The sequence below is a fragment of the Triturus cristatus genome, unplaced genomic scaffold, assembly GCF_964204655.1.
Source record: "Triturus cristatus unplaced genomic scaffold, aTriCri1.1 SCAFFOLD_118, whole genome shotgun sequence".
Lineage (NCBI taxonomy): Eukaryota > Metazoa > Chordata > Amphibia > Caudata > Salamandridae > Triturus > Triturus cristatus.
This window is the reverse complement of record NW_028187322.1, coordinates 2621064-2645636: the sequence shown is the minus strand read 5'-3', so window position 1 is coordinate 2645636 and position 24573 is coordinate 2621064. Positions and strand designations below refer to the sequence as shown.

The 24573-nt window shown below is 48.8% G+C and overlaps 1 protein-coding gene, 1 non-coding gene and 1 pseudogene across 2 annotated transcripts in view; all 3 read right to left on the bottom strand.

Moving 5' to 3' along the window:
• The window catches only part of LOC146771973 (spliceosome RNA helicase DDX39B), a 360994-nt gene extending 340612 nt beyond the window's left edge, over nucleotides 1-20382 (bottom strand). Inside the window, exon 1 of the mRNA XM_085640287.1 lies at nucleotides 20116-20382. Within this exon, the coding sequence (XP_085496413.1) occupies nucleotides 20116-20326 (211 nt within the window). The 5' untranslated portion in view covers nucleotides 20327-20382. The remainder of the gene's footprint in view (nucleotides 1-20115) is intronic.
• Nucleotides 19933-20003, bottom strand: LOC146771974 (small nucleolar RNA SNORD83; annotated as a pseudogene).
• Nucleotides 20383-20618: 236 nt separating the features above from the next.
• LOC146771972 (small nucleolar RNA SNORD83) lies at nucleotides 20619-20696 on the bottom strand. Its single transcript, XR_014975150.1, has one exon. It is a non-coding gene; the product is annotated as a small nucleolar RNA SNORD83 (small nucleolar RNA).
• Between the last annotated feature and the right edge of the window lie 3877 nt (nucleotides 20697-24573).

Genomic DNA, 24573 nt, shown 5'->3' with positions numbered 1-24573 from the left:
TTGGATAATCAGATAATCGGATAACTCCGAATCACGAACCACTTTCCACGAAAGGAACTCTTGACTATTTCTGAAGACTCTCCCTTGTGGCTAAGGAGTAGCCACCCTGCACCAGCAGGCACCATCTAAGCGCTTGCGGTTTGCTGTAAGTCTCTCCTACGGATCAAGACTGCCCAGCTCGACGAGACCCGAGTTCCCTGCCATCTCTGACCTTTTACCTCCCTCATCAGCTCAGCTGAGAGTCGTAGGTGTGACGAGACCTGCGGGACCGGCTATCTTCAGAACCTGCACGACGCTTATCTAGCACGCCCACCGAGGGACCCTCGAGTGAGTGCACCTAGGGTTTGAGAAACCCTAACCCTGAGCAGCTCCAGCATCGAAGTCTGTCTCCCCAGCATCCACGAGATCTGCGTGGGGGCCCTTCCGCTCCTTGCTGTTCACCGCGTTGTTCGGCCACTTGCCGACCGGCTTGTGGCCCTCTTCACGACGCACCACGATTGTTTCATCACGAGTCTGGTTGCTCCAGACTGGCTCTTGCTCCCCTTCAGCAGAGGAGTACCCCGGGCCCTCCTGGTCCACTCCCGACGCCATCTTGACTCCCCCGCCTGGGTGGCCACTGCCAAGATCCGCTGCCCCTTCCTGGGCCCAGCATCATCGACAGCAGACACCTTCGTGGGACAGCTCGCCCTCCATCCTGGTCGCCGCCGCGCCTCCTGGTCCGAGGAACCGCCGAGTCCGACGTCACCCACTCACCTGGTCGAGGTGACTTCAGCCGGTACCCTCCTGGTACCCACACGATCGCTGGCTAGCGGTTGAGAACTGAGTCCCCTCTGCTTTCAGGTTTTCCTTCACCACCGATCCAGGCTTGGATCGCTCTGAACATCGTCACTGGTCGCCTGCCAGCAACTTCTTCTTTCAGGCTCCTGAGACTACACGAGGACTCCCGACATCTTGACGAACTTCACGCAGCCGCAGCCTCCGGGCTAGGTAACTCGAGCATCTCGGTGCTCCATCGCAGGTTCGCTCTACAAGTGTCCAGTTCCTTTTTCGTTTAGTCCCACTGATCGGATCACTCCGGAATCAGTATCTCCAGACTCTAACCATTCGCATTTCACTGTTAGTGTAGATGGTTTCTCGTGCCCCTCGGGCATTTGTGTAAATTGTGCAACTGAAGTATTTTCCTAAGAGTTTTGTAGTGTGCTTAGCTCCCTGACTCATAAAGAGCCAGGGTAGTCTTGTCATAAATAAATATCCTTTTATTTTCATAACAACTTGTGTGGTGTCCTTTCACTTGGTGTTCAAGGGGTATATGTGATGGTGAACAGCTGGCTTAACACGCCCTCTAGAGTTTAGCCTAAGACTGCTCGTATCCACGCTACTAGGATAGCTGGTCTAAAAGGTTGACTTACAACCAATCATCAATAAGGGTCGTTTGGAATGATACACAGTGATCACTAGAATAGTGAGCACTACATATCAGGCCAACTTCTCACATTGGTGAGCAGCGGTTGGGATTTGAGCTTGCTGTTGTTTTACCACACACGTATCCTAAGAATATCGCAGTGAAAGATCACATAAGTACCCAGGTACATATAACTTAACTTAGAATACTCCGAGTTCTACTGAACCGGCTGTTGTAGTGTAACAGGGCTTAGCACACCCTGACTACAACTCTTAGCAAGGGATCAGTAGGTAAACCCATAGTGTAGGTAGGTGCAACACTTACACCTCACTAGAAAAGCATGTCGGTCCACGGAGAGTCTGCAGGGACTCCCCTGGTGGTCAGTGACCCTCCACAGGTCGTGTCACGGTATGCAACTCTTAGCTTCAAGGAGATGAGACAACTGTGTGCCTCCAGGAAGCTAAACCAGGGTTCTAACCCTACCATCGCAATACTGATAGGTCTCTTAGAGGCGTACGATGCTAGGAGGTCCTCTAACCCAGGTCCCCCCAGTGCAGATGGGAACATGCCTCCCTTAGAGGGAACCCTCGGTGACCCAGACCTCGACCTCCACACAGAGGAGGAGGACGAGGACGAGTTATCGGGAGACGAGGCAGACAAAGGTCCAGTGGTAGTCGGCAGGCTTACAAGGACCAACTTAAGCAGGCATGAGAATGGAACTGGGGGAGCCCCGGGCCCACGCTCAAGCAGGCTTAACCTCGGGAACGGACGAGCTAGGTCTCTCTCCAGAGGCTCTGGCAGATCGGTTCATACACATGTCTCTCAGGCACCTTCTCAGAGAGGAATGACTTCCCCTCAGAGGAGGGAGCATGAAGCGAAGATGCGGGAGGTCAATCTGAGGATCGAGCGGGAAGAACTTGCCCTCGCCAAAGAAAGACTTGCCTTAGCCCGAGAGCAGAAATTAAGTGGGTTAGATCCCACTGGTGGCAGCGTTCTCAATAGAGAGAAAGACAGGGGTATAGACACTAGACACCTGAGTAAAATAGTGCCCCCCTTTAAACAAGGGGACGACATCCACAAGTGGATAACTGCCTTGGAGAGGGCCTGCACTGTCCAGTGCGTCCCCCCAAGTCAGTGGGCAGCTATACTGTGGCTTTCCTTTGAAGGTAAAGGAAGGGACAAGCTCCTCACTACAAGAGCTGAGGATGCTAACAACTACCAAGTCCTGAAGAACACACTGATTTATGGGTTCGGCTTAACCACGGAACAGTACCGGGTGCTGTTCCGAGACACCCAGAAAATTCAGTCTCAGGATTGGGCTGACTTTGTCGATTGTGCCACTAAGGCTTTGGAAGGCTGGTTGCTGGGTAGCAAGGTTACTGATTACACAGGATTGTACAATCTTATCATGCGAGAACAGATTTTAAACAACTGTCAGAACCAATTGTTGCATCAGCACCTTGTCGACTCGGATCTGACCTCTCCCCAAGAATTGGGAAAGAAGGCAGACAGATGGGTCAGAACAAGGGTCAAGCAGAACCAGAATCAGAACCAGGGTGGTCAGAAGAAAGCAGACCAAAAGGGTAACAAGAACGAACAAAATGACCAGAAGTCTTCGACAGGTCCCCAACAAACCAAAGAGGGTGGGGGTCAGGCTTCACAGAAGAAGAAGACTCAAGAAGGCCAGTCCAAAAGGTGGTGCCAATACTGTAAAAGTAAGACTCACTGGTTTAGTGAGTGCACCAAGAAAGGAGGGCAAACTCCTACCACTGCAGCCCCTAAGGCACCTGCGCCCCCTAGTACAGTCAGCAGTGGTAGTGCGCCTCCCAAGGCATTAGTTGGGTTAACCTTGGGAACCGAGGGGAGTGACGACTTAGTCGGCACGCTCACTCAGGCCGTCCTTGTCTGTACAGGGGATATGGATATGTCCCCTGATGCCAGTCCCAATACTTTGGGCAAATACAGACAGACACCTTTGATAAATGGAAGAGTGGCCCAGGCCTACAGGGACACGTGTGCCAGTGTCACCATGGTGACGCCTAACTTCGTGGACCCTGGACAGATCATGCTAGGTACCAGTTACCTAGTGACCAATGCCAGCAACGTCACTACCAATCACAGTATGGCAGTTGTTGATTTCTCCTGGGGAGGGGTAAGTGGCCCGAAAAAGGTTGTGGTTAGTTCAGACCTCCCCGTAAAATGTCTGTTGGGCAATGATTTGGAAACGTCACAATGGTCAGAAGTGGAGCAGAGGACTCACATGGAAATGTTAGGTTTGCCAGCACATGTCCTTGCTGTGACCAGGTCACAGGCCAAAAGATGCCCCACTGAACAGGTGCTGGATCCTGGAAGAACGGACCAGACACCTTCCGAGCAAAGGAGCAGTAAGGGTAAGGCTTCGCCTTCCCCCTTGCCCCAGGTCGTGGATCAAGTCTCCGAGGAGGCTGACCTTAAAGAACTGAGGGAAACTGAGCCGCAAGAGCTTGAACCTGGTCAGGTTGAGTTTCTGGGCTCAGGGGGACCCTCCAGGGAAGACCTGGGGAAGGCACAGTTAGACTGCCCCTCACTTGAACCCCTCAGACAGCAGGCCGCTGCTGAGGCTGCAGGGAACGCCACGGGTACCCACAAAGTGTACTGGGACGATGGACTCCTGTACTCTGAGGCAAGAGACCCCAAACCTGGTGCGACCAGGAGGCTGGTCATCCCCTTGTCTCTGAGAGGTTTCCTTCTCACCTTGGCCCACGAGATTCCCCTTGCAGGTCACTTAGGCCAGAATAAGACTTGGGACAGAATTGTTCCACACTTTCACTGGCCCCACATGTCCGAAGATACGAAGGAGTTTTGCCGCTCCTGTGTCACTTGCCAAGCCAGTGGTAAGTCAGGTGGCACGACAAAGGCCCCCCTCATACCACTACCAGTGGTGGGGGTACCCTTTGAACGAGTGGGGATCGACATTGTCGGACCAATGGAACCCCAGACAGCATCAGGGCACAAGTTTATACTGGTGGTGGTGGACCACGCCACCAGGTATCCTGAAGCTATTCCCCTTAGGACCACTACGGCACCTGTGGTGGCACGGGCCCTACTTGGAGTGTTCTCCAGAGTGGGCTTCCCTAAGGAGGTCGTCTCAGACAGAGGTGCAAACTTCATGTCGGGATATCTGACTGCTATGTGGAAGGAATGTGGTGTCAACTACAAGTTCACCACACCCTATCTCCCACAATGCAATGGGCTGGTTGAGAGATTCAACCGGACCCTAAAAGGGATGATTCACGGACTACCTGAAAAGCTTCGGCGGAGATGGGATGTCCTGATACCCTGCCTCTTGTTCGCCTACAGAGAGGTCCCGCAGAAGGGGGTTGGCTACAGCCCTTTTGAGCTTCTGTTCGGACATCCTGTAAGGGGACCCCTTTGTTTGGTAAAGGAAGGATGGGAGAGACCTCTCAGAAAGCCGGCATCAAACATTGTGGACTATGTGCTCGGTCTCCGCTCGCGGATGGCGGAGTACATGGAAAAGGCGTCTAAAAACCTTGAGGCGAGCCAAGAATTACAGAAAGCTTGGCACGACCAAAAGGCTGTCCTGACTGTGTATCAGCCTGGACAGAAGGTGTGGGTGCTGGAGCCAGTGGCCCCAGCAGCACTCAAAGACAAATGGTCTGGGCCCCACACGATCATTGAGCAAAAGGGAGAGGTCACCTACCTGGTAGACCTGGGAACTCCCCAGAGCCCCCACAGGGTGCTCCACGTAAACAGGCTCAAGGCATATGTCGACAGGGAGGGCATGGGCTTGCTCATGGCCACAGATGAGGGACAGGAGGAGGAGAGTGACCCTCTCCCGGACCTGCTCTCTCAGAACCCTGACGATGGATCAGTAGATGGTGTTGTCTTTTGTGGCAGCCTCTCTGGACATCAACAAGAGGATTGTAAACAGGTTCTTCAATCCTTTCGACATATGTTCTCTCTGACACCCAGTCAGACCAAGTGGTGTACCCACGAGGTCGACACTGGGGACAGTCTGCCCGTAAAGAGTAAAATCTATCGGCAACCTGATCATGTCAGAGACTGCATCAAGACAGAGGTGCAGAAAATGTTGGAGCTGGGAGTCATTGAACCCTCGGACAGCCCCTGGGCTAGTCCCGTAGTGCTCGTGCCGAAACCTCACACCCAGGGCGGTAAGAAAGAGATGAGGTTTTGCGTGGACTACAGAGGTCTCAATGCGGTCACTAAGACCGACGCCCACCCGATACCAAGAGCAGACGAACTTATCGACCGGTTGGCCTCGGCCAACTACTTAAGTACGTTTGACCTGACAGCTGGGTATTGGCAAATCAGGTTAGCTGAGGAGGCCAAGCCCAAAACAGCATTTTCTACCCCGGGTGGGCATTATCAGTTCGTGGTAATGCCCTTTGGTTTGAAAAATGCACCTGCCACCTTCCAAAGGCTGGTGAATCGAGTTCTCACTGGGTTGGACGACTTCTGTGCGGCGTATCTGGACGATATCGCTGTCTTTAGCTCCACCTGGGAGGATCACCTGGTCCACCTGAGGAAAGTGTTAGAGGCCCTGCAGAAGGCAGGCCTCACTATCAAGGCCACCAAGTGCCAGATAGGGCAGACACAGGTTGTATACCTGGGCCACCTTGTAGGTGGAGGCCAGGTTCAACCATTGGAGAGCAAAATACAGGCCATCCAGGACTGGGCTCCTCCAACCACCCAGACTCAGGTTCGAGCTTTCTTGGGCCTGACTGGTTATTACCGGAAATTTGTCAGAAATTATGGATCCATTGTGACCCCGCTAAACGACCTGACAAGTAAAAAGATGCCAAAAAAAGTTCAGTGGACAGCAAGCTGTCAGAAGGCGTTCGATGACCTAAAGCGGGCCATGTGCACAGCACCTATCCTAAAGAGTCCAGACTACTCCAAACCATTCATTGTCCAAACAGACGCTTCGGAGCTGGGTGTGGGAGCTGTTCTATCGCAACTGAATTTTGATGGTCATGACCAGCCCATAGCTTTTATTAGCAGGAGGCTGACCCCCAGAGAGAAGAATTGGTCAGCTATTGAGAGGGAGGCCTTTGCTGTGGTTTGGGCCCTGAAGAAGTTGAGGCCATACTTGTTTGGCACTCACTTCAAGATTCAGACCGACCATAAGCCCCTCTTGTGGCTAAATCAAATGAAGGGCGAAAACCCCAAACTACTTAGGTGGTCCATTTCCCTACAGGGGATGGACTTCACAGTGGAGCATAGACCTGGCACTGATCATGGCAATGCAGATGGGCTCTCCAGGTATTTCCACTTAGAGCAAGAAGACTCACCTGGTCAAGGTTAGCTTATTGTCCCAAAGTTTGGGGGGGGGTCATGTAGGAGAGTAGGGTCTGCAATCCTATGATCACCCAGATTTTTTGCTTTTGCTTCATTGGTTTACGACTTTCTCCGGCTGTGGGCCTGCCAATCAGACCCACAGCCTAGCTGTTCTCTCTCGAAATTAACACACATGTACGTTAGGTGCATCCACTAATTGGAACTGGGCCACCTTGTCAGTCCCTGTCTCAGCATACCACAGGTATCCAGGGCATCGGTGTACCCAGGGCCTACCAGGGGCTGAAGCATGTATTATGCCCCCCCTGGAATGGCCGCCCAAATCTGACACAACTGGCTGCACGACAGCTGGGGCCACGTGGTGTAATCACCCGTTGCTGTAGGTGTAGTATTCCTACACCTAAACCCAAAAAATGGACACATGGATTCCTATCAGTCACTCCTATAGCAGGCCTTATCAATCCTGAAGGCAGAGTGCCGGGGATCATGTGGGACGGTGCTCTGGCGCGAGCTGAGCCCGTCGACGGCTTGCGGAACCAAGCCCTAATAGCCGTTCCATGGTGACGCGGGCCAACTACTTTTAAGGCATTATAATCCTTGCAGTTATCTGCTAACTTTGGCATCGCATCACCTATACATGTCGAGTAAGGTGTCATACGAATGGGAATACGAACCCCTCGCCAGTCCTGGTGACGGGGTTAGCATTCCCCCCTTTTAGAGGGACACGACATGGAAGTAACCTTGAACCCCGGTTAAAGTTGACTCAAGCCTCAGCATCACAAAATGGATGCTGCCACCAGACACAAGTCTGACCTCCTGCTGCTGGGGGACCTTCCAGCAAGGGGAGCTTGGACAAAGGGTTTCCTGTCGAGGGCGGTGTTAGCACCGTCCCAGACAGGGTTTGTGTATCCCAGGTAGGCAGGGCTGAAAGGAAGGTGACTGCAAGTGGCACCCCGGTGCTCACTGTGCATAGCCCGGCTCAAACCAGTTTCGGGGGCACACCAGCCCCTGAGCTGGCGCGAAGCCGGACAAAGGATAGGGGTGTAACCACCCCCCTCCTGGCTCCACCCATAGGTAGAACCTAGTCACGGGCCAGCCCCTTTCTCTTAGAATAAAGGTAGGAGCGAGTCCCCTTCCCAAATTGGATAATCAGATAATCGGATAACTCCGAATCACGAACCACTTTCCACGAAAGGAACTCTTGACTATTTCTGAAGACTCTCCCTTGTGGCTAAGGAGTAGCCACCCTGCACCAGCAGGCACCATCTAAGCGCTTGCGGTTTGCTGTAAGTCTCTCCTACGGATCAAGACTGCCCAGCTCGACGAGACCCGAGTTCCCTGCCATCTCTGACCTTTTACCTCCCTCATCAGCTCAGCTGAGAGTCGTAGGTGTGACGAGACCTGCGGGACCGGCTATCTTCAGAACCTGCACGACGCTTATCTAGCACGCCCACCGAGGGACCCTCGAGTGAGTGCACCTAGGGTTTGAGAAGCCCTAACCCTGAGCAGCTCCAGCATTGAAGTCTGTCTCCCCAGCATCCACGAGATCTGCGTGGGGGCCCTTCCGCTCCTTGCTGTTCACCGCGTTGTTCGGCCACTTGCCGACCGGCTTGTGGCCCTCTTCACGACGCACCACGATTGTTTCATCACGAGTCTGGTTGCTCCAGACTGGCTCTTGCTCCCCTTCAGCAGAGGAGTACCCCGGGCCCTCCTGGTCCACTCCCGACGCCATCTTGACTCCCCCGCCTGGGTGGCCACTGCCAAGATCCGCTGCCCCTTCCTGGGCCCAGCATCATCGACAGCAGACACCTTCGTGGGACAGCTCGCCCTCCATCCTGGTCGCCGCCGCGCCTCCTGGTCCGAGGAACCGCCAAGTCCGACGTCACCCACTCACCTGGTCGAGGTGACTTCAGCCGGTACCCTCCTGGTACCCACACGATCGCTGGCTAGCGGTTGAGAACTGAGTCCCCTCTGCTCTCAGGTTTTCCTTCACCACCGATCCAGGCTTGGATCGCTCTGAACATCGTCACTGGTCGCCTGCCAGCAACTTCTTCTTTCAGGCTCCTGAGACTACACGAGGACTCCCGACATCTTGACGAACTTCACGCAGCCGCAGCCTCCGGGCTAGGTAACTCGAGCATCTCGGTGCTCCATCGCAGGTTCGCTCTACAAGTGTCCAGTTCCTTTTTCGTTTAGTCCCACTGATCGGATCACTCCGGAATCAGTATCTCCAGACTCTAACCATTCGCATTTCACTGTTAGTGTAGATGGTTTCTCGTGCCCCTCGGGCATTTGTGTAAATTGTGCAACTGAAGTATTTTCCTAAGAGTTTTGTAGTGTGCTTAGCTCCCTGACTCATAAAGAGCCAGGGTAGTCTTGTCATAAATAAATATCCTTTTATTTTCATAACAACTTGTGTGGTGTCCTTTCACTTGGTGTTCAAGGGGTATATGTGATGGTGAACAGCTGGCTTAACACGCCCTCTAGAGTTTAGCCTAAGACTGCTCGTATCCACGCTACTAGGATAGCTGGTCTAAAAGGTTGACTTACAACCAATCATCAATAAGGGTCGTTTGGAATGATACACAGTGATCACTAGAATAGTGAGCACTACATATCAGGCCAACTTCTCACAGTGCCTAGCTGTAGTTTTTGAACCCTAGCTCTGCCTGCACCTAGGGAAGCCTAGCAAACCTATACATTTTTGAAAACCAGACACCCAGGGGAATCCAGGATGGGGTGACTGGACTTGCTGTCACAGGTTCTGTTACCCAGAATCCCTTCCAAACCTAAGAAATTGTTAAAATAAACATTTTCCTCACATTTCTGTGGTGGAAAAATCTGGAATCTGCGTGGATCCACAAAATTCCACCCACTCTGCGTTCACCAAAGTTTTCCAAAAAAAATGGTACCTCACTTTTGTGGGTAGGCTTAGTGCCCGCAACAGGAAACGGCCCAAAATGCAACATGGACACACCACATGTTCACAGTGAAATCTGACACTTTTTTTGCAAAGTGCCTAGCTGTAGTTTTGGAAACCTAGCTCTGCCGGCACCTAGGAAAACCTAGCAAACCTATACATTTTTGAAAACTAGACACCCAGGGGATGCCAGGGAGGTATGGCTTGTGTGGATCCCCCAACGTTTTCTTACCCAGAATCCCCTTCAAACCTCAAATTTAGCTGAAAAAAAAAATCACTTTTTTCACAATTGTGTGTGGGAAAGCTGTGGCATCACCAGGCTGACAAATTTCCTACCACCAGTGTTCCCCTGGATCTCCCGATAAAAATGGGGCCTCACTCGTGTGGGAGGCCCAAGTACCCGCGACAGGCAAGGGCCCAAAACGTATTGAGGCGACATCAAAATTGCCCATCACAAAATGTTTTGGGCCGTTGCCTGTCGCGGGTACTTGGGCCTCCCAAAGACTGAATTTAGCCCCAACAATCTGGGGGGAGCAAAGGTCCTTGCCCAAGGGGGCGCTCCACCCTCCCTGGTTGCTAGTGGGTGGATCCCTGCTTGGGGATCACCCCCCTGGGGCAATCCCCAAGCAGGGATCCACTAGGGAGAGGTACCATTGGAAATGGGAGATTCTCCCTTTCCGAACAATACCTCTCCCAAGTGTTTCGGTGATCGGGGGCAGAGATAGCCCCACAAGCACTCAAACACTAAAACTGAAACCAAGCTTCAGTTTCATTTTCAATCTAATGACAACACACCATGCGCACGATCGTCATTGGATTGAAAACAAGTGAGGGGCCTCTGGAGGTTGGGGAAGCTATTCCCCCACCTCCTGAGGCCCCCCCAAAAAAACAAGCATTGTTTTTAGCCATGCAGCACATTATCCCCAATAACATGCCCACCAACTCCAACATTACACTGGTAGGACCTTGCCTTCCATACTGCTAGTGCACGTTAGTGAGATTACCTTGAATATTGTTTGCACTGGAGTAGTGAGGCCGCCTTTGCTGCATTGTGTGCACACATAACTAAAAAAATAATTCTATGGTGATGTGTGTATTCATTGGAGAGATCTCACTTAGAGTATTACATGCAGTCACTGGTAGGACCTCAATCTTCCATACTGCTTGTGCACGTTAGTGAGATTACCTTGAATGTTGTTTGCACTGACTGCCTTTTTCTGCTGCATTGTGTGCAGTCACTAGTGAGACTTCACCTGGACTGTTGTGTGCCCTTCTTACTAAGACGTCATGTGTACTCTGCATGCAAGAGCAAGGTTTCACCAGTATTGTGAACACTCACTAAAGATACCTCACCAGGAGGACAGTGCACATTCTTTAGTGAAACCTTAGCTTCTAGCACTGTCTCCACACAAAGATGGCGCCAATGTGAGGGGACTTTGTGCACGAATTTGCCCAGCACTCCCCTGGACGGTTGTGTGCACTTATAACTGAGTTTTGGATTACAAGACGATTGTGCACACTCATGAGTGGGACCTTCTTTTAAGTAGTGTCTGTGAGAAAGTGGCTCTGTATATACTGTTCCCAAATAGGTACAGGGTGTACAGAGTCCCCAGTCCCCAGAGGTTTGGCAGAGGTTAAAGTTAGATATAACCTTACTCTCTAAAGTGGTAGCTTGGTCGAGCAGTAAGGCAGTATCAGAGGACAGTGTAAAGCATTTGCTGTACACACTCAGTCAGCAAATGGTCTCACACACTCAATAACTTAACTCTAGGCCAATGGTTTATATATAAAAAATATATGCTCGTTTTATTTTAGAACCAACAATAGGTATTAAAATATACTTTCTCAGAATGAGATGCTTTATATAAATACTTTAGCAATATGCAATTGACTTTTGTAGAAAGTTACAAGTGGTTGCAATAGGCAACACAATTTTAAACACAATCTTGCATTGAGTTCAAGTTATTTGCAACAGATTACTTTTAGGATTACTTTTGGGATTCCAGGACTGGATCCTAGATTCAGTCCTGGGTCAGTACTTCGAATCAAGTGATAAAAGTCGACATAGTTATTGTTATGATTTTTAGACAATATTTTGCTATTTTAAAAGTTGACACTTAGAAAATATTTCATAGAAAACAGTCAATGATTCCCTATGGAAGAAAATTCAAGTTGCAGGTATAGTATGTTCTCGTTACTTTTGTAATCCAGTACTGGGTGCCTAGACTCAGTACTGGGACCTTTATCCAAAACAGGTAAGTAATTAAGTTTTCACAATTTATACGATTTTTAAAGAATATTTAAAGTTTGCAGAAATCGACAGAAGAAATTTCACAGAAAAACAGTCAATGGTTTCCTATGGAAGAAAATTGGGGTACTGGTAAGTACGGTTGTGAATATGAGTCAGTGCTGGGTACCAAGATCCAGCACTGGGATCTCACCTAATAACAGGTGAGTATTTTCCTTTTCGTTACTCGGCTGATTTTTGGTGAATATTTTAAGTTTTGAAAAGTCCACACTTAGAAGACATTTCAGGCAAAACCAGTCAATGTTACCCTATGGAAAAAGTTCAGTGATCGGCTTTAAGGCAAGTACTCAACTGGAAGAGTTAAGGTTCTGGGCATAGACTCAGGGGTCCCCCAGGGTCAGGTAGGTACAGTTGTTACACCCTCAGCGGCACAGGGGCAGCCGGGTGCAGAGAGAGTTAGGCCCAATGTTATCCCATGGGAGGCAGGGGGGCCTTGGTTGGTGGCTGTTGACTAGCAGGCCACGTGGCTGTGGGAGCTGGGCTCCTGGTCACTTGCTCAGGGCAAATGGGGAAGTAGGTAGGTGTAGAGGGTACACTGCCAGGGCCACTCGGGCAGCTGGGTGCAGGGTGCTTTTGAGCCTTCGGGCGCTCAATTGATTTCAATGGGAAAGCTCCGGGTTAGAAAAAGACTGCAAGCTCGGGGACGAAGATTCTTCAGGTACCACCACCACTTCGAGAGGTAAGTTGGGTAGTTGGAGGATAGGTAGGTACCCCGGAGTTGGGCACAGGGGGCCGCGGGGCGCCGGGGTGCCTTTTGGTGTCGGGAAAGCTTACCCTCTGTTGATCGCGGTTGGGGGGTACCTGGTTCTGAGGCTGCAGGCGTCTTCAGGAGCGTCGAGGGAAGTGCTTGGGTGTCAGACTCGTGGTCACAGTCACCGTGGGGTCGTCCTCGTGGTCTTTGTTCACTCCGGCACAGGCCAGCCTTGGCGGGTGCAGAGTGTGAAGGGTTCGCTGTTCCGGGCTAATGCCAGGGATTAGAAGTAGATTTTGAGTAGAGCCTCTACTCATGGGAGTCCCAGGGGCTTGGAGCCAAAAGGTAGCCAGGTCCTTCGGGGTTTGTGAGGTTGCTGGCCACAAGAGATGTCGGGTTGTAGCAGGAGCAGGTTCAAGGGTCGACAGGCCGGTAGGGCTGGGGCCAAAGCAGTTGGTGTCTTCCTCTTCTTAGCAGCTGCAGGGCAGGTCTTCTTTCTTCTTGCTCTTCTCTGTATTTCGGAATCTGGGGAACGAAGGTTCAGGGCGCCCCTAAATACTAGATTTAGGGGCGTTACTGGTAGGTGAAGGGCAGGGACCAATGGGTCCCTGTCCTGGGGTGGGTACACCCCCTATTCTGCCACTCTCCTGTGGGTGGGGGCAGTAGCCTAGTCTTGATTGGGCTGGGCTTCCCATCTTCAAGATGGCGAGAGCACGGAGATGTGCTTCACCTCACCTCCCCCACCTGAGGGGTGGGGTTGGCAGGCTGACACATCCCCTGTCCTTATTTGGGGTTTCCGGCCAAGCTTCCCACCAGAGTGTGGGGTTGCAGTGGCCTGGGGAAGCTCACAGAGGCGGCATGCCTTTGAAGCTTCCCCCTGCCCGTCCTGGGGGAGGAGATCTAGCACCTCGCCCAGGATGTGCATTGTTGCAGGCCCAGGAGAGCAGGGGCTCTCCTACCCAGGGGTCCAGCAACATGTCTGCTGTGTGGCAGCCTAGGCAGCCTCTCAGACCAGACATGGATTGTAGGTTAGGTTTCAGGGGGCATCTCTAAGATGCCATCAGGGGTGCTTGGTACATTAAATCCCACACTGGCATCAGTGTGGGTTTAATGTGCTGAGAAGTTTGATACCAAACTTCTCAGTCTTCAGTGTTGCCATTATGGTGCTTTGGAGTTCGTGTTTGATGAGCTCTCAGCACCATGTACTCTTTAAATGTCAGCACTGCACTTACAGTGCACAGGAATGGACCTGGGTACTGTAGGGGCACAGGGCGCCTGCTCCTGTGCCCACACCACTGGCATAGGGCACCCAGCTAGAGGGGTGGCCGATGTATGCCAGGGCAGTGTAGGTGGTGGGCATGGCACACAGGGATGAGTGCCATGTCGACTCTGTTTTGTCTTGTACCCAGATACTCAGCCTGCAAGGGGTGTGGGGTGTGTGGGGGGGGGTGGTGTGTGTGTGTGTGTGTGTGTGTGTGTGTGTGTGTGTGTTTTAGTGTGTGTGTGTTTTAGTGTGTGTGTGTTTTAGTGTGTGTGTTTTAGTGTGTGTGTGTGTGTTTTAGTGTGTGTGTGTGTGTTAGTGTGTGTGTGTTAGTGTGTGTGTTAGTGTGTGTGTTAGTGTGTGTGTGTTAGTGTGTGTGTTAGTAACAGGGCCTCTAAGGGTGGCACAATGAGTGCTGTAGCCCTTAGAGGCCTTCCCTGGTCACAAGGCCCTGGGTACCTAGGGTACCATTTACCAGGGGCTGACATGTGGCCAGGGTTTGCCCGTTTGGGGTTTTAGGTTTTTAGGGAAGGAACATAGGCTCTGGGCACCTGATTGGCAGGAGTCCAGGGCACACTCAGTCAAAGTACATTCAGCAAAAAGTGGGGGCATATCATGCAAGAAAGATGGCACTTTCTCACAGTGTCTACACTCACAAGTGAAACCTCATGACTGGGTTATTTAAGTGTATCACGTGGGTGGTTGTCTGGCACGAAGTTGTGCAAAACATTGCGTCGATTTACTTGTCCTAACAAGGCCAAGCAGACACAGAGTAAACTAATATGTGCATTTGTAAACTCAGCCTCAGCGTAAACAGTATCCTGGTGCTGAAAAAAAGCAGACGTTTGTTCGACCTCGGAAGGATGAACGGCTGAGTGGACTAACTCCCCTTTCCCAATAGGACGGTAGTTTGGAGGGAACAAAAGGGTAAGCTAATGAGTGGGGATAGCCTGAGGTGTGAGATGTGAAACAGGGTGCAAATCCTGCCTGCCGGGAAACTGGCCCACTGCATTCCAAGGGGCCAAAGAGGGCCTCAAAATCAACAATGTAATCACCGCGCAGGGCACAGATTACTAAAATCGACATGGAACAACTCCACTCTCGCACACAGTGGTACCATGCATGGCAAAAGGATCCTAGCTACACATGTCCGTGACACGGAGAAACTGCCATCTGTTTGGGACAACGAGTACGGACATTTGTTCTTTTAGATAACCGATTTTTGAAGGCTTGGTGTCAAGCCACAGGAAGCATCAAAGATAACGGTGTGTGGCCACCAGCAGGATATCGGGTGGTCGTTAGCTCATGAAAGGCCCATAAAACAGGAGACGGGCAGATGGCCCCCGGGAGAAAGAAGAAAGCGCGCGCGTCAAGGCATTCCCGATAAAAGCTAATGCTTATTTGGGTTGAACCTTTCACCATGCGATACTCTCAATTCAAACATTTTAGACTGTTTCTTTCAATTAAAAAAAAGAACGAAAACCACGTTGAATTCTAAAAAGTGTGGCAAACGACGAACGGTTTTCCAAGGATGCATTATTAATGATACACATTCTAAGAATATAAATAAATATCTTAGTACTTCCGGTTCCGGCAGGAGCTTACTTCCTGCTTCTCAGTAAGAGCAAGCAAGAGAAAGCGTTAACGGCGATAGGCCTAAGTTTAATAAAGACAGAATAAGGACGTAATGGTTCAAAGGGCAAAAATACCCTTAAGCCCTCCATAAGAAACATCTTTAGGCTTGTTAGCTCCAAAGCTGGAGCACCGCAGCAGGCATGTCATGCGCGCGCAGCCTGAGGTGAAAACAGGGACCTTATGGGTCACGCGCACACACTTCATCGCCTGCCAGTAGCTCTACCCGCACAAGCCTACTGAAGGATTAGATCGGCCTTCGGCATAATATGGATCAAACGAGATCACACACACAGGATAGCAAATAAAAAGAAAAGACAAGACAGAATGGTATCTAATGTAAGAGACTGTCATACAGAGTTTGAACAGCCATTAAAATGTATTATCGACATTCAAAAATAATTTAATTTAATGATTTTCCCGAAAAAAATTAAGGGGGAGAAAGGATGAACAGAAACTGTTCTGAGTAGCGAGTGGACGCCGGAAAGATAGTTACCTTTGTGGAGATAGCTCTGCTAAATTCTGTCTCTCTTATATCCCCAGCTAATAGGACCTGGCGCTACGCGCTGGCCAAGGATACCTCTGGCTTGGGGGTTACAACAGGATGTTGGAGATCGATATGCATTTCCCATGGGTTCGATAAAATGCTGCCTGGAATACTTCGCAAGCATCTCTCATTTGCTTTCGGATCGTGCAATATTTCTTTCGAGCCGGCTACGAACGCACACTTAACTTTATGGGCCCCTCTGGGGAGAGAGGGCAGCCGCATGCAAGTGTGCGTACAGTAATGGAGTAAGGTTTCACATAAAAAGATACTTGCTCGTATGCAATCCTCTCGAATAACCTGTAACAATATAATCAACCTGTCTGTGAGTACTAACAGTGCACCACATTTTACATTAGTATCCAGGGAAGGCTTTCCTATGTGCTTCACTAATGAATTACCCAAGTGTCCTAAAATGGCCGGCAAAAATGCGGAAATTCTTCTGCGCATGTGTCTACTACTTCTACGTAGTATGACGTTTTCTGTCGCTTGGAGGGGGAAATCTTTGCAGCTGCGCAATAGCTTTTAATATGGCTGCTTTAAAGTAACGCACTAACGCACATGCTGTGCAGAAACTAATCTATGCAAGTTTTACTAAGCCATTAATGCAAAAGATTTACTAAGTAAAGGGGGTTAGAGTAGAAGTAGGTGGTATACAGTGAATTCATTTAATTTTGTTTTCTAACATGTTCTTCTCTGACTTTATTAATAGTTCGTGTTTGGGCCTTGGAGGGTGACCGCGTCTGTTTCCTTTTGGCTTCTACGCATGCGCAACGTTTGCTTGTCCTGAAAACAAGCAAAGTTATTGACTGGCTGCCAAACTCTAAGCCCAGCAAGGACATGGGAAAACCAACTCCTGACCCTACGAGAGGAAGAAGAAGCAATATTGTATTACAGACTTATCGATCCATATATGAAATGTTTGTGGGAATAAAGCTTGTGGGTATTTATATTAAGGGGCGGGGAGCTAGACAATAGACTAAAGAAAAATATTGCACTTAGTATGGTGTGATGCCCTCACCCCACTGCTTGGCCCAATCAAATTGCGGGTGAACATGGAATTGAAACATTTGGGGGCGGATCATACATTTGAATTGGTATAACAGAGGTAAGTTCTAGATAGCTAGACACACTTGATGCGGAAATGCCGATGCTATGCTGAGATGCTGCCCGATTTTGCTGCAATGTGACTGAAGAATCCAACACTAGGGAAATTCGCGGAACAACTGAGGAGGCACATCTAGGAAGGGGTCCGGATGAGCCCGAGCCGGAGAGAGTAGCACCAGAGAGGAATGCAACGCTGGCGTTACACTAGGAGAAGTCACCTTCCCAGTCTTGAACTGATCCTAAATCCTTGACACACTAATGTCGAGGTCCTCGCACCAATCTAGGTAAATATAATTGTAGGGTTAACGCTCCGTACTTGCTCTCTATTCTTGCTCTCCTCAGGTGCTGTCATTGCAAGAATTTATTAATGTAAACTGATTATAAGCTAACTGTACTAATTTTTCCTGATGGAAAATTCGGGCATATCCATGTGTATTCTGATTTGACTCACAAAATTATTAATTCAGATAAACATTTAAAACTCCTTCTGAGCCTGTGGTTCTTTTAGATAAAGTTAAATGCATTATGTGCATTTACTCAGGAGACAGGAATGGTAAGAATACTGGTGTAAAGGTTTCTAGGGTAAAACAAAATTGATGACCAGTGGATATTTACTAGCTCATTGAGTGTACGAATGTATATGGGCCTAAATGAGTGTTGTGTGTATGAATGTGTAGAGCTGGTAAACTCAGCTGCATCAACAGCAGCACCGAAATGTCAAACACTCCAGTCATTAAAACTGGAATCTTCCTTCTGAGTGGATGGCCTACGGGATCTGGGACTCGAAGCACCCAAACAGCAGAATAAATTGGCAGTACTTCTCCAAGGACCAAACATTAAATTGGCTACTTGGAGGTGGCTCTCAATTGACAAAATTGATGCCAATGTCAATGGCGTTTAAAGATTCAAAAGCCTCTTACTCGAATTAAGGTTTTCCAATGGAAGGATTCTCTGTGAAAAGCATGGGGGTGTGCACCTTTACAATTCATACTGTAATTTCATCCTGCCTGCAGTGGCAACTGTTGCCACTAAAAGTTGGTAGGCCAGCGTGAAGCAGATAATTTAACAACAAAAACAAGCCCTGAAAGACAAGCGCGGTCCCGAAAGTTAAAGTCCATCTACAGCGTTTACCTTACGGGAGTGAGCAGCGGCGGGCACGATAATTGCAAACAGATGGCGCCGCTGCTCGCTCCCGCAAGTGACATGCCGTACATGCACAAGTGCCCATTAGAAACAGTGCAGAACATGCACGAGTTTCCACAAAAGCCCGGAGTGCGTAAGCGAGACCTAAAAAAGAGGGATTTCGTGCCTGTGGTTCCGTCATGAGCACAGGGGGACCGATGCTCATGACGGAAGGGGTTAAATAGGTGTGCACATGTAATCAGACAAAATGTCATCACTCTCAGTGGGAGGTGTATAATGGAGAAAATGGGTTGCCCCACTGTCCCATGCGGGGGTGAGCAGAAGCAAAATGTGAACGACAAGAACCCAGGTGACCATGCCAACTACTGGTCTCAAAATGAATTCACAAGCAAAGGATTTCACAGATCGTCCTACACCGAATGACCTTGCCAACTACTGGTTTCAAAAGATTTCACGGGTGGTCCTACCTTTCCAACCACCAGTTAGTTTACATGGGCAACTCCAGGTCCCACAAGATCCCCATCATGTGCAGAGTTCCGCCAAGGGTTCCATACAGTCTCCCTGTCAGCTTCAAACTCAATATGGAGTTACCTGGTGCTTTACTTGCAAACAGCATCAAAATTCACCAATGTGCAGATGATACCCACATCTACTTAGAAAAATCTCCTTTGCATCAGCTATCTAGCACCTTAAACACTGCCTGCTCATCATCCAGACCTAGATGTCCATCACTTACTTGAAGCACAACCCAACCAAGCAGAATTCTCGTTTTTTGCCAAGAACAATAGGGCAATCTGGCCTAATGAAATGACCCCCGACAGTTTCAAACTCCAACTTTAACAAAATATCACATCACTTGGATTTACCTTGGACATCAACATCGCCCTTAATTACAAAAATACCACACCTGGTACGAGCTCTCTCTTCCAAAGAAAGAGAAATATCTTCAGCCCAAAAGTGACGCTAGAACTGCTGTTCAAGCTCTTGCATCCATGCTTCTAGATGGTGGTAATGCTCTGCTCCATAAGCGACCTGATTCTACACTGGCACCCCTTCAGAGCCCTTCTCCTCCAGGGTTTGAAGTGATATGATCACATCACCCCCCAACCTGATGGAACGCCACTGGCACTTTGTATAGGCCTGCACCTTCAAAACCAGCGACAATTTACAAAGCCGTCACATATTATTGATGCTTATTGTGCAAACATGCTCACCATGTCTGATTCTCAGCACACCAGAAGCCAGGTCACCATATGACTGCAGACTAACAAGTGTAATAAAGACGAGAAAAAGGCCATTGCCATCTATACACTCAGGATCTGGAACAGCGTCCCCATATCAACCAGTAACGCTCAAATACTGCGCCAATTTAAGAACAGTTGAAGACACACCCAAGAAAATGACATCACAATGCATTAATCATCCACAACCCAGCTACCTGTCCTACCCTCCGGAAACCTTATAATTATACGGCGCTACACTGAATGTGTGCCCTATAGAGTCATGTGACTAGCAAAGCAAATTTAAAGGTCAGAATTAAAAACATAGATGAATTTAGTTTCAATCCATAAATAGTTCAAGAAGATCTTAAAATGGGCTACAACTGCTGGCCATCAGTGAAGGGTGATAGACTCATCTTTGCAGTGTCTGCTAATGTCTCTATGTTTACATCATGTGGCCAACAAACTTCTTTCCCCAGCCTCTTAAATGTAAAGGTCATACTGTTTAAGAAGATCATCCTGTATAAGACTTTTAACACCAGCAGATCAGTGGTGGGTAATTGTGGCTTACCTTCAGAGGGGTGCTCAAATCCACAGTCCACGATGGCACGCAGTAGCTCAGGTTTCAGAAGGAAGTCCCGGAAACCAGAACTGTGAATAGAGACGTGGGAGCCCTTCACCTCTTTCTTGGTTGGGACCTCTGCTGTGTCTGCTCCTGCCTGGTTCTCCACCTCGTCATCTTCATAGTCAAGGAGCTCATTGTCCACATCATTCTCAGCCATACTGCCCACGGTGAAATGGCCTTAAAAAGGGATGGTAAGTTTGATACAGGTGATCTGCAGGAGGTTAGGAATAGTACATTGAGCATAGTTGGAGAACTCTACATTGAGAGACATTGCATATAGCACACCACTACATGAAATACAACAGCAAGCGTGGGAACACCATAAATACCCTAGAATTATTACAATGAACGTCTCTCTGGAAAACATGAACAAACGCTAACAACATTCTATTTTGCCTGGGGAATACTGCTACTGTGAGGATCTGTACAGGCGATTGAGCACCTATGCAAGCCATCAGCCATGGATGATAGATATATGGTCATCCTTGCACCAAGTGCTACTGATCCATGTGTTTGCATCATACCGCTGCTCGCCGATGGAAAATGGTGCAACAAAGTCCAGAAGTAGACTGATCTACTTTAACATTATACTGCTATGAGAGGCAAAAAAGGTATCTTTGTTGTGTCCAACAAAACAATGGTGTTCCTACACTATTCACGCAATCACGTTTTAACCTACAAATGTATTTGTAATAGTCATTCAACATCCCCAACACAATGTCAGATGTTTACTACACAAGTTCATATCTGATGATTGTACAAAGCCTGGTGCAACAGAAGGGACTGCTTCACCACCATATAACATTGCTATGAAATTCAGATTGCTAGATATAACCAAAACAGACAGCACATGCATAAAAGAAGCAAAGTCGAGAGGTAAAAATTTAGCTGTGTCCATGGTTGAACAAAGTTAAAGCAGTTAACATTTTTTTCTTGTGCTGGCTAGTGCCAGACTGGAATGAAAAACAAAAGGTGATGGGAGGATGCTTGCAATAAGGCTAACTAACCATTGATAATCGCTCCCGTAGCATTGTAGCCAATCATTCTTTTGCCCACCATGCCACCTCAAATTAGACTGAGCTATTAGCAAATCCGTCTTGACCCTACTCCAATAGGAACAATCCAGTCTGAATTTCCAAGCCAGGCCCTCTCTAAACCGGAACAAAAGCAACAGAAGACTGGTTTTGCCCTAGTTGGAGCAGCTTGGTTTCAGTGGCACAGTGAGCAAGGGACCCACATCTTGGGATACCCATGGCCACTTACGGTGGTACATCAAACACACAAAAGATGATGAAAGGATGCTTGCACCAAGTATAACCACTAGCCATAGCTTGGGGTAGCATTCCAACCCACTGTTTTCTGCCCATCATGCCACCTCAGAATAGACCCAGCTAGATGCAAATCTCCCTTGACTGTGCGCCAAAGGAACAGTCGAGCTCGAACTGCCTATCCAGGCCCTCTGAACCGGAACACAAGCAACCCAAGACCAGTCCTAGGTTGCTTGAGTTCCGGTTCAAGGAAGATCTGGCTTGGCACTTCGGGCTGGACTGTTCCCTTGAGAAGCAGAGGCGAGACTAGTCTGCATATGGATGGGTCTAAACTGAGGTGGCCTAGTGGGTGAAAAACGATGGACTGGGATGAAGTTGGTGCAATTTCCAGAGGCTGAGATTAATTCAAGCATTCCATCCATCACCCTGTTTTTGCATCTGATGGTCTAAGTGCGTTGGGTACGCCCAGATGTGGGTCCCAGGCTCACTTTGCCTCTGGAACCAAGCTAAGTCCTAATAAGGACGAAACCGGCCCGAGATTGCTTGTGTTCCAGTTCTAGGAGGACCCGACTTTGCAATTCGGGTTGGACTGTTCCCATGAGGAGCAGGGTCGAGACTGATTTGCATACGACTGGGTCCAAACTGGAGGTGGCACAGTAGGTGGAAAACTATGGACTGGGATGCAGACCCAAGCGAGTGCCAGAGATTAATTCAAGCATTCCATCCATCACCCCATTTTTGGGACTGGAAAAAAAGACAAGTAAACAACTTGGTGAGAACACAACAGCCAACAGGTTTTGTACTCAATGGACTTTATCAAGGCTGTGATCTAACAAAATGGGTACATTGTATTACAAGACAATTTACTGAAAAGCAAGTCTGGTAGCCGAGGTGTAATTTTAAAAGATAACCTATTGGTCGTAGTTGCAGATAAGTATATTCACAGTAGGTTCTTAGGATAGCCACAACAGGAGCAGCCTCTTTGCTGATCAGCCCATACCAACTGCCACGCTCCACCTCACAAGCAGCCAAGCACTAAATTGCATCACCATACACTCCAACATTCCACACAGCACATTCATGCTGGCTCAACAGCAAGGATCAGAGTACCAGTAAATATGCATAGTAAAGTACACAAGATATAACAAGCAGATTGAACCATTGCAAAAGTAAACTTTAGATCGTTACCTGGGCTTCATTTCTACCAACCCATATCAAATCCCAGACCCTCACACTCATCGATGTACTCACCCCAAGATCTTTATCCCAGCAACAAAATCACATTAGCAGTCTTTCAGCTAACACCTGTCTGACCTTAATAACATGTCAGCCTAACATCAATACCAGTGCATCTACAACACCAAGAACAAGAACGTGCAGATCACCGTCAAAGTATGTATCATTTGTGAAATCGAGCTGGAATGTGCTATTAAAAGCAGTCCTATGCAATACTCCAGAACACCACCTCATTCACATCCCTCAACACTCAATTCCCTAAAACAATTCATATTAAACACCAGGTAACAAAAAACCTTAACTATCTCAAAAGCCAGTTCGTCAACCATTCCAATTATTTATATGCAACAGTCCTTCAATACAAGCTCAAGCCTTAAACTCCCATCAGCTCGCGAAATCTCCAACTAAATCAACCCAGGAATCTCTTCAGAACCCAACAGCCCTTCAAAGCCCTATCATTTCAAAAGTATATATTTTTTTTTAAACCCTCATTAGGCCAGCAGCCCTTCAAAAACCCGGCGTCACTAGAAATTTACAACAGACACCAATGTCAGCTCCTCTACAGACCTACCCTAAAAATATGGGTGGGGAATCATATCGCCCGAACCATGTTGTTTTTATCATCGGGCAAGAGGTTTAATGTTTATTTTGTCTGACGGACAAGTAGACATTAAATCACGGAAATAAAACAGGCTGTGGGCACTCTGGGGCTCACAGCCAATCATAAAAGCTTGAGAAGAGACTTTGGAGGCCTCTAATTGGCTAGCGTTACAACAAACAAATGATGGACGGAATGCTGACAAGGCATACATTCTCCCCCAGTCAAGAGATCTGGGTTAAATCCATCGTTCTTTTGCCCACTACACCACCCCAGTTTAGACATGGCCATATGCAAATCAGTCTTGACCCTGTGCCTCATGGGAACAGTCCAGCCCGAACTGCCAAGCCATGTCTTCCCTGGACCGGAATCAAGCATCCTAGGACCGGTTTCTGGCTATCAGCCGTCATCAGCCGGGATAGCTTGACTCCAGTGGCGTAGTGAGCACGGGTCCCACGTCTGGGAATACCCATCCCACTTAGGGCGAAAAGCGTTACAACAAACAAATGATGGACGGAATGCTGACAATGCATACATTCTCCCCCAGTCAAGAGATCTGGGTTAAATCCATCGTTCTTTTGCCCACTACACCACCCCAGTTTAGACATGGCTAGCAGCCCATGACTTCACTGGGCTCTAGCCATTGATTTTCTGGGGAGTGAAACGTCAATCGGTCTCAGCAAGCAGTTGAACTTCGGGACCGCCGCGAGCTAAGCAATTATAGATTCAGGTAAAATAAGCACTATAGTGCCCGCCATAGCACTGCTAGTGTTATTTTGCTGAGCTTGTATGCAGATTGCTCTGAAATATTGAAATGGAACTTGTCTGCCTGCTGACGGACCGTGTCTAAGGCGGCGTCAGTGTGGCTGCAGAAAGCGCGTGCTCTCATCGCTGCTAACTGCCGACTGCGCACGTGTCCATTGTTGTGCAGAGTGGATTAAAACTCCCTTTCACACCAGACATGTGACACAGATTGAGCAATTTCCCTCACAAATGGGCGATATCTTTCCCATTTGTGTGAGAAAATGCTCAATTGGCCGGTGCCTATTTTTTGGGCTTAATTTAGCCCACTGTGCGCATTTTTTTTTTTTTAAAGCTGCAGCGGCGCCTCTGGAGAACTGTTCCCTTCAAAGTTCATTGCGGGCGGTACGGGCACGGCACATATCTTGCACCACATCAGTGCCAGGACTTCAGTCTCATCTGAATGCGGGGTTAAAAATACATTTGTTTTTGGAAAGTGAAATTTGCCGCCTCACTGTGCTGAAGGCATAAAGCTCTTTGTGACCGGGATTAGAAGTCATG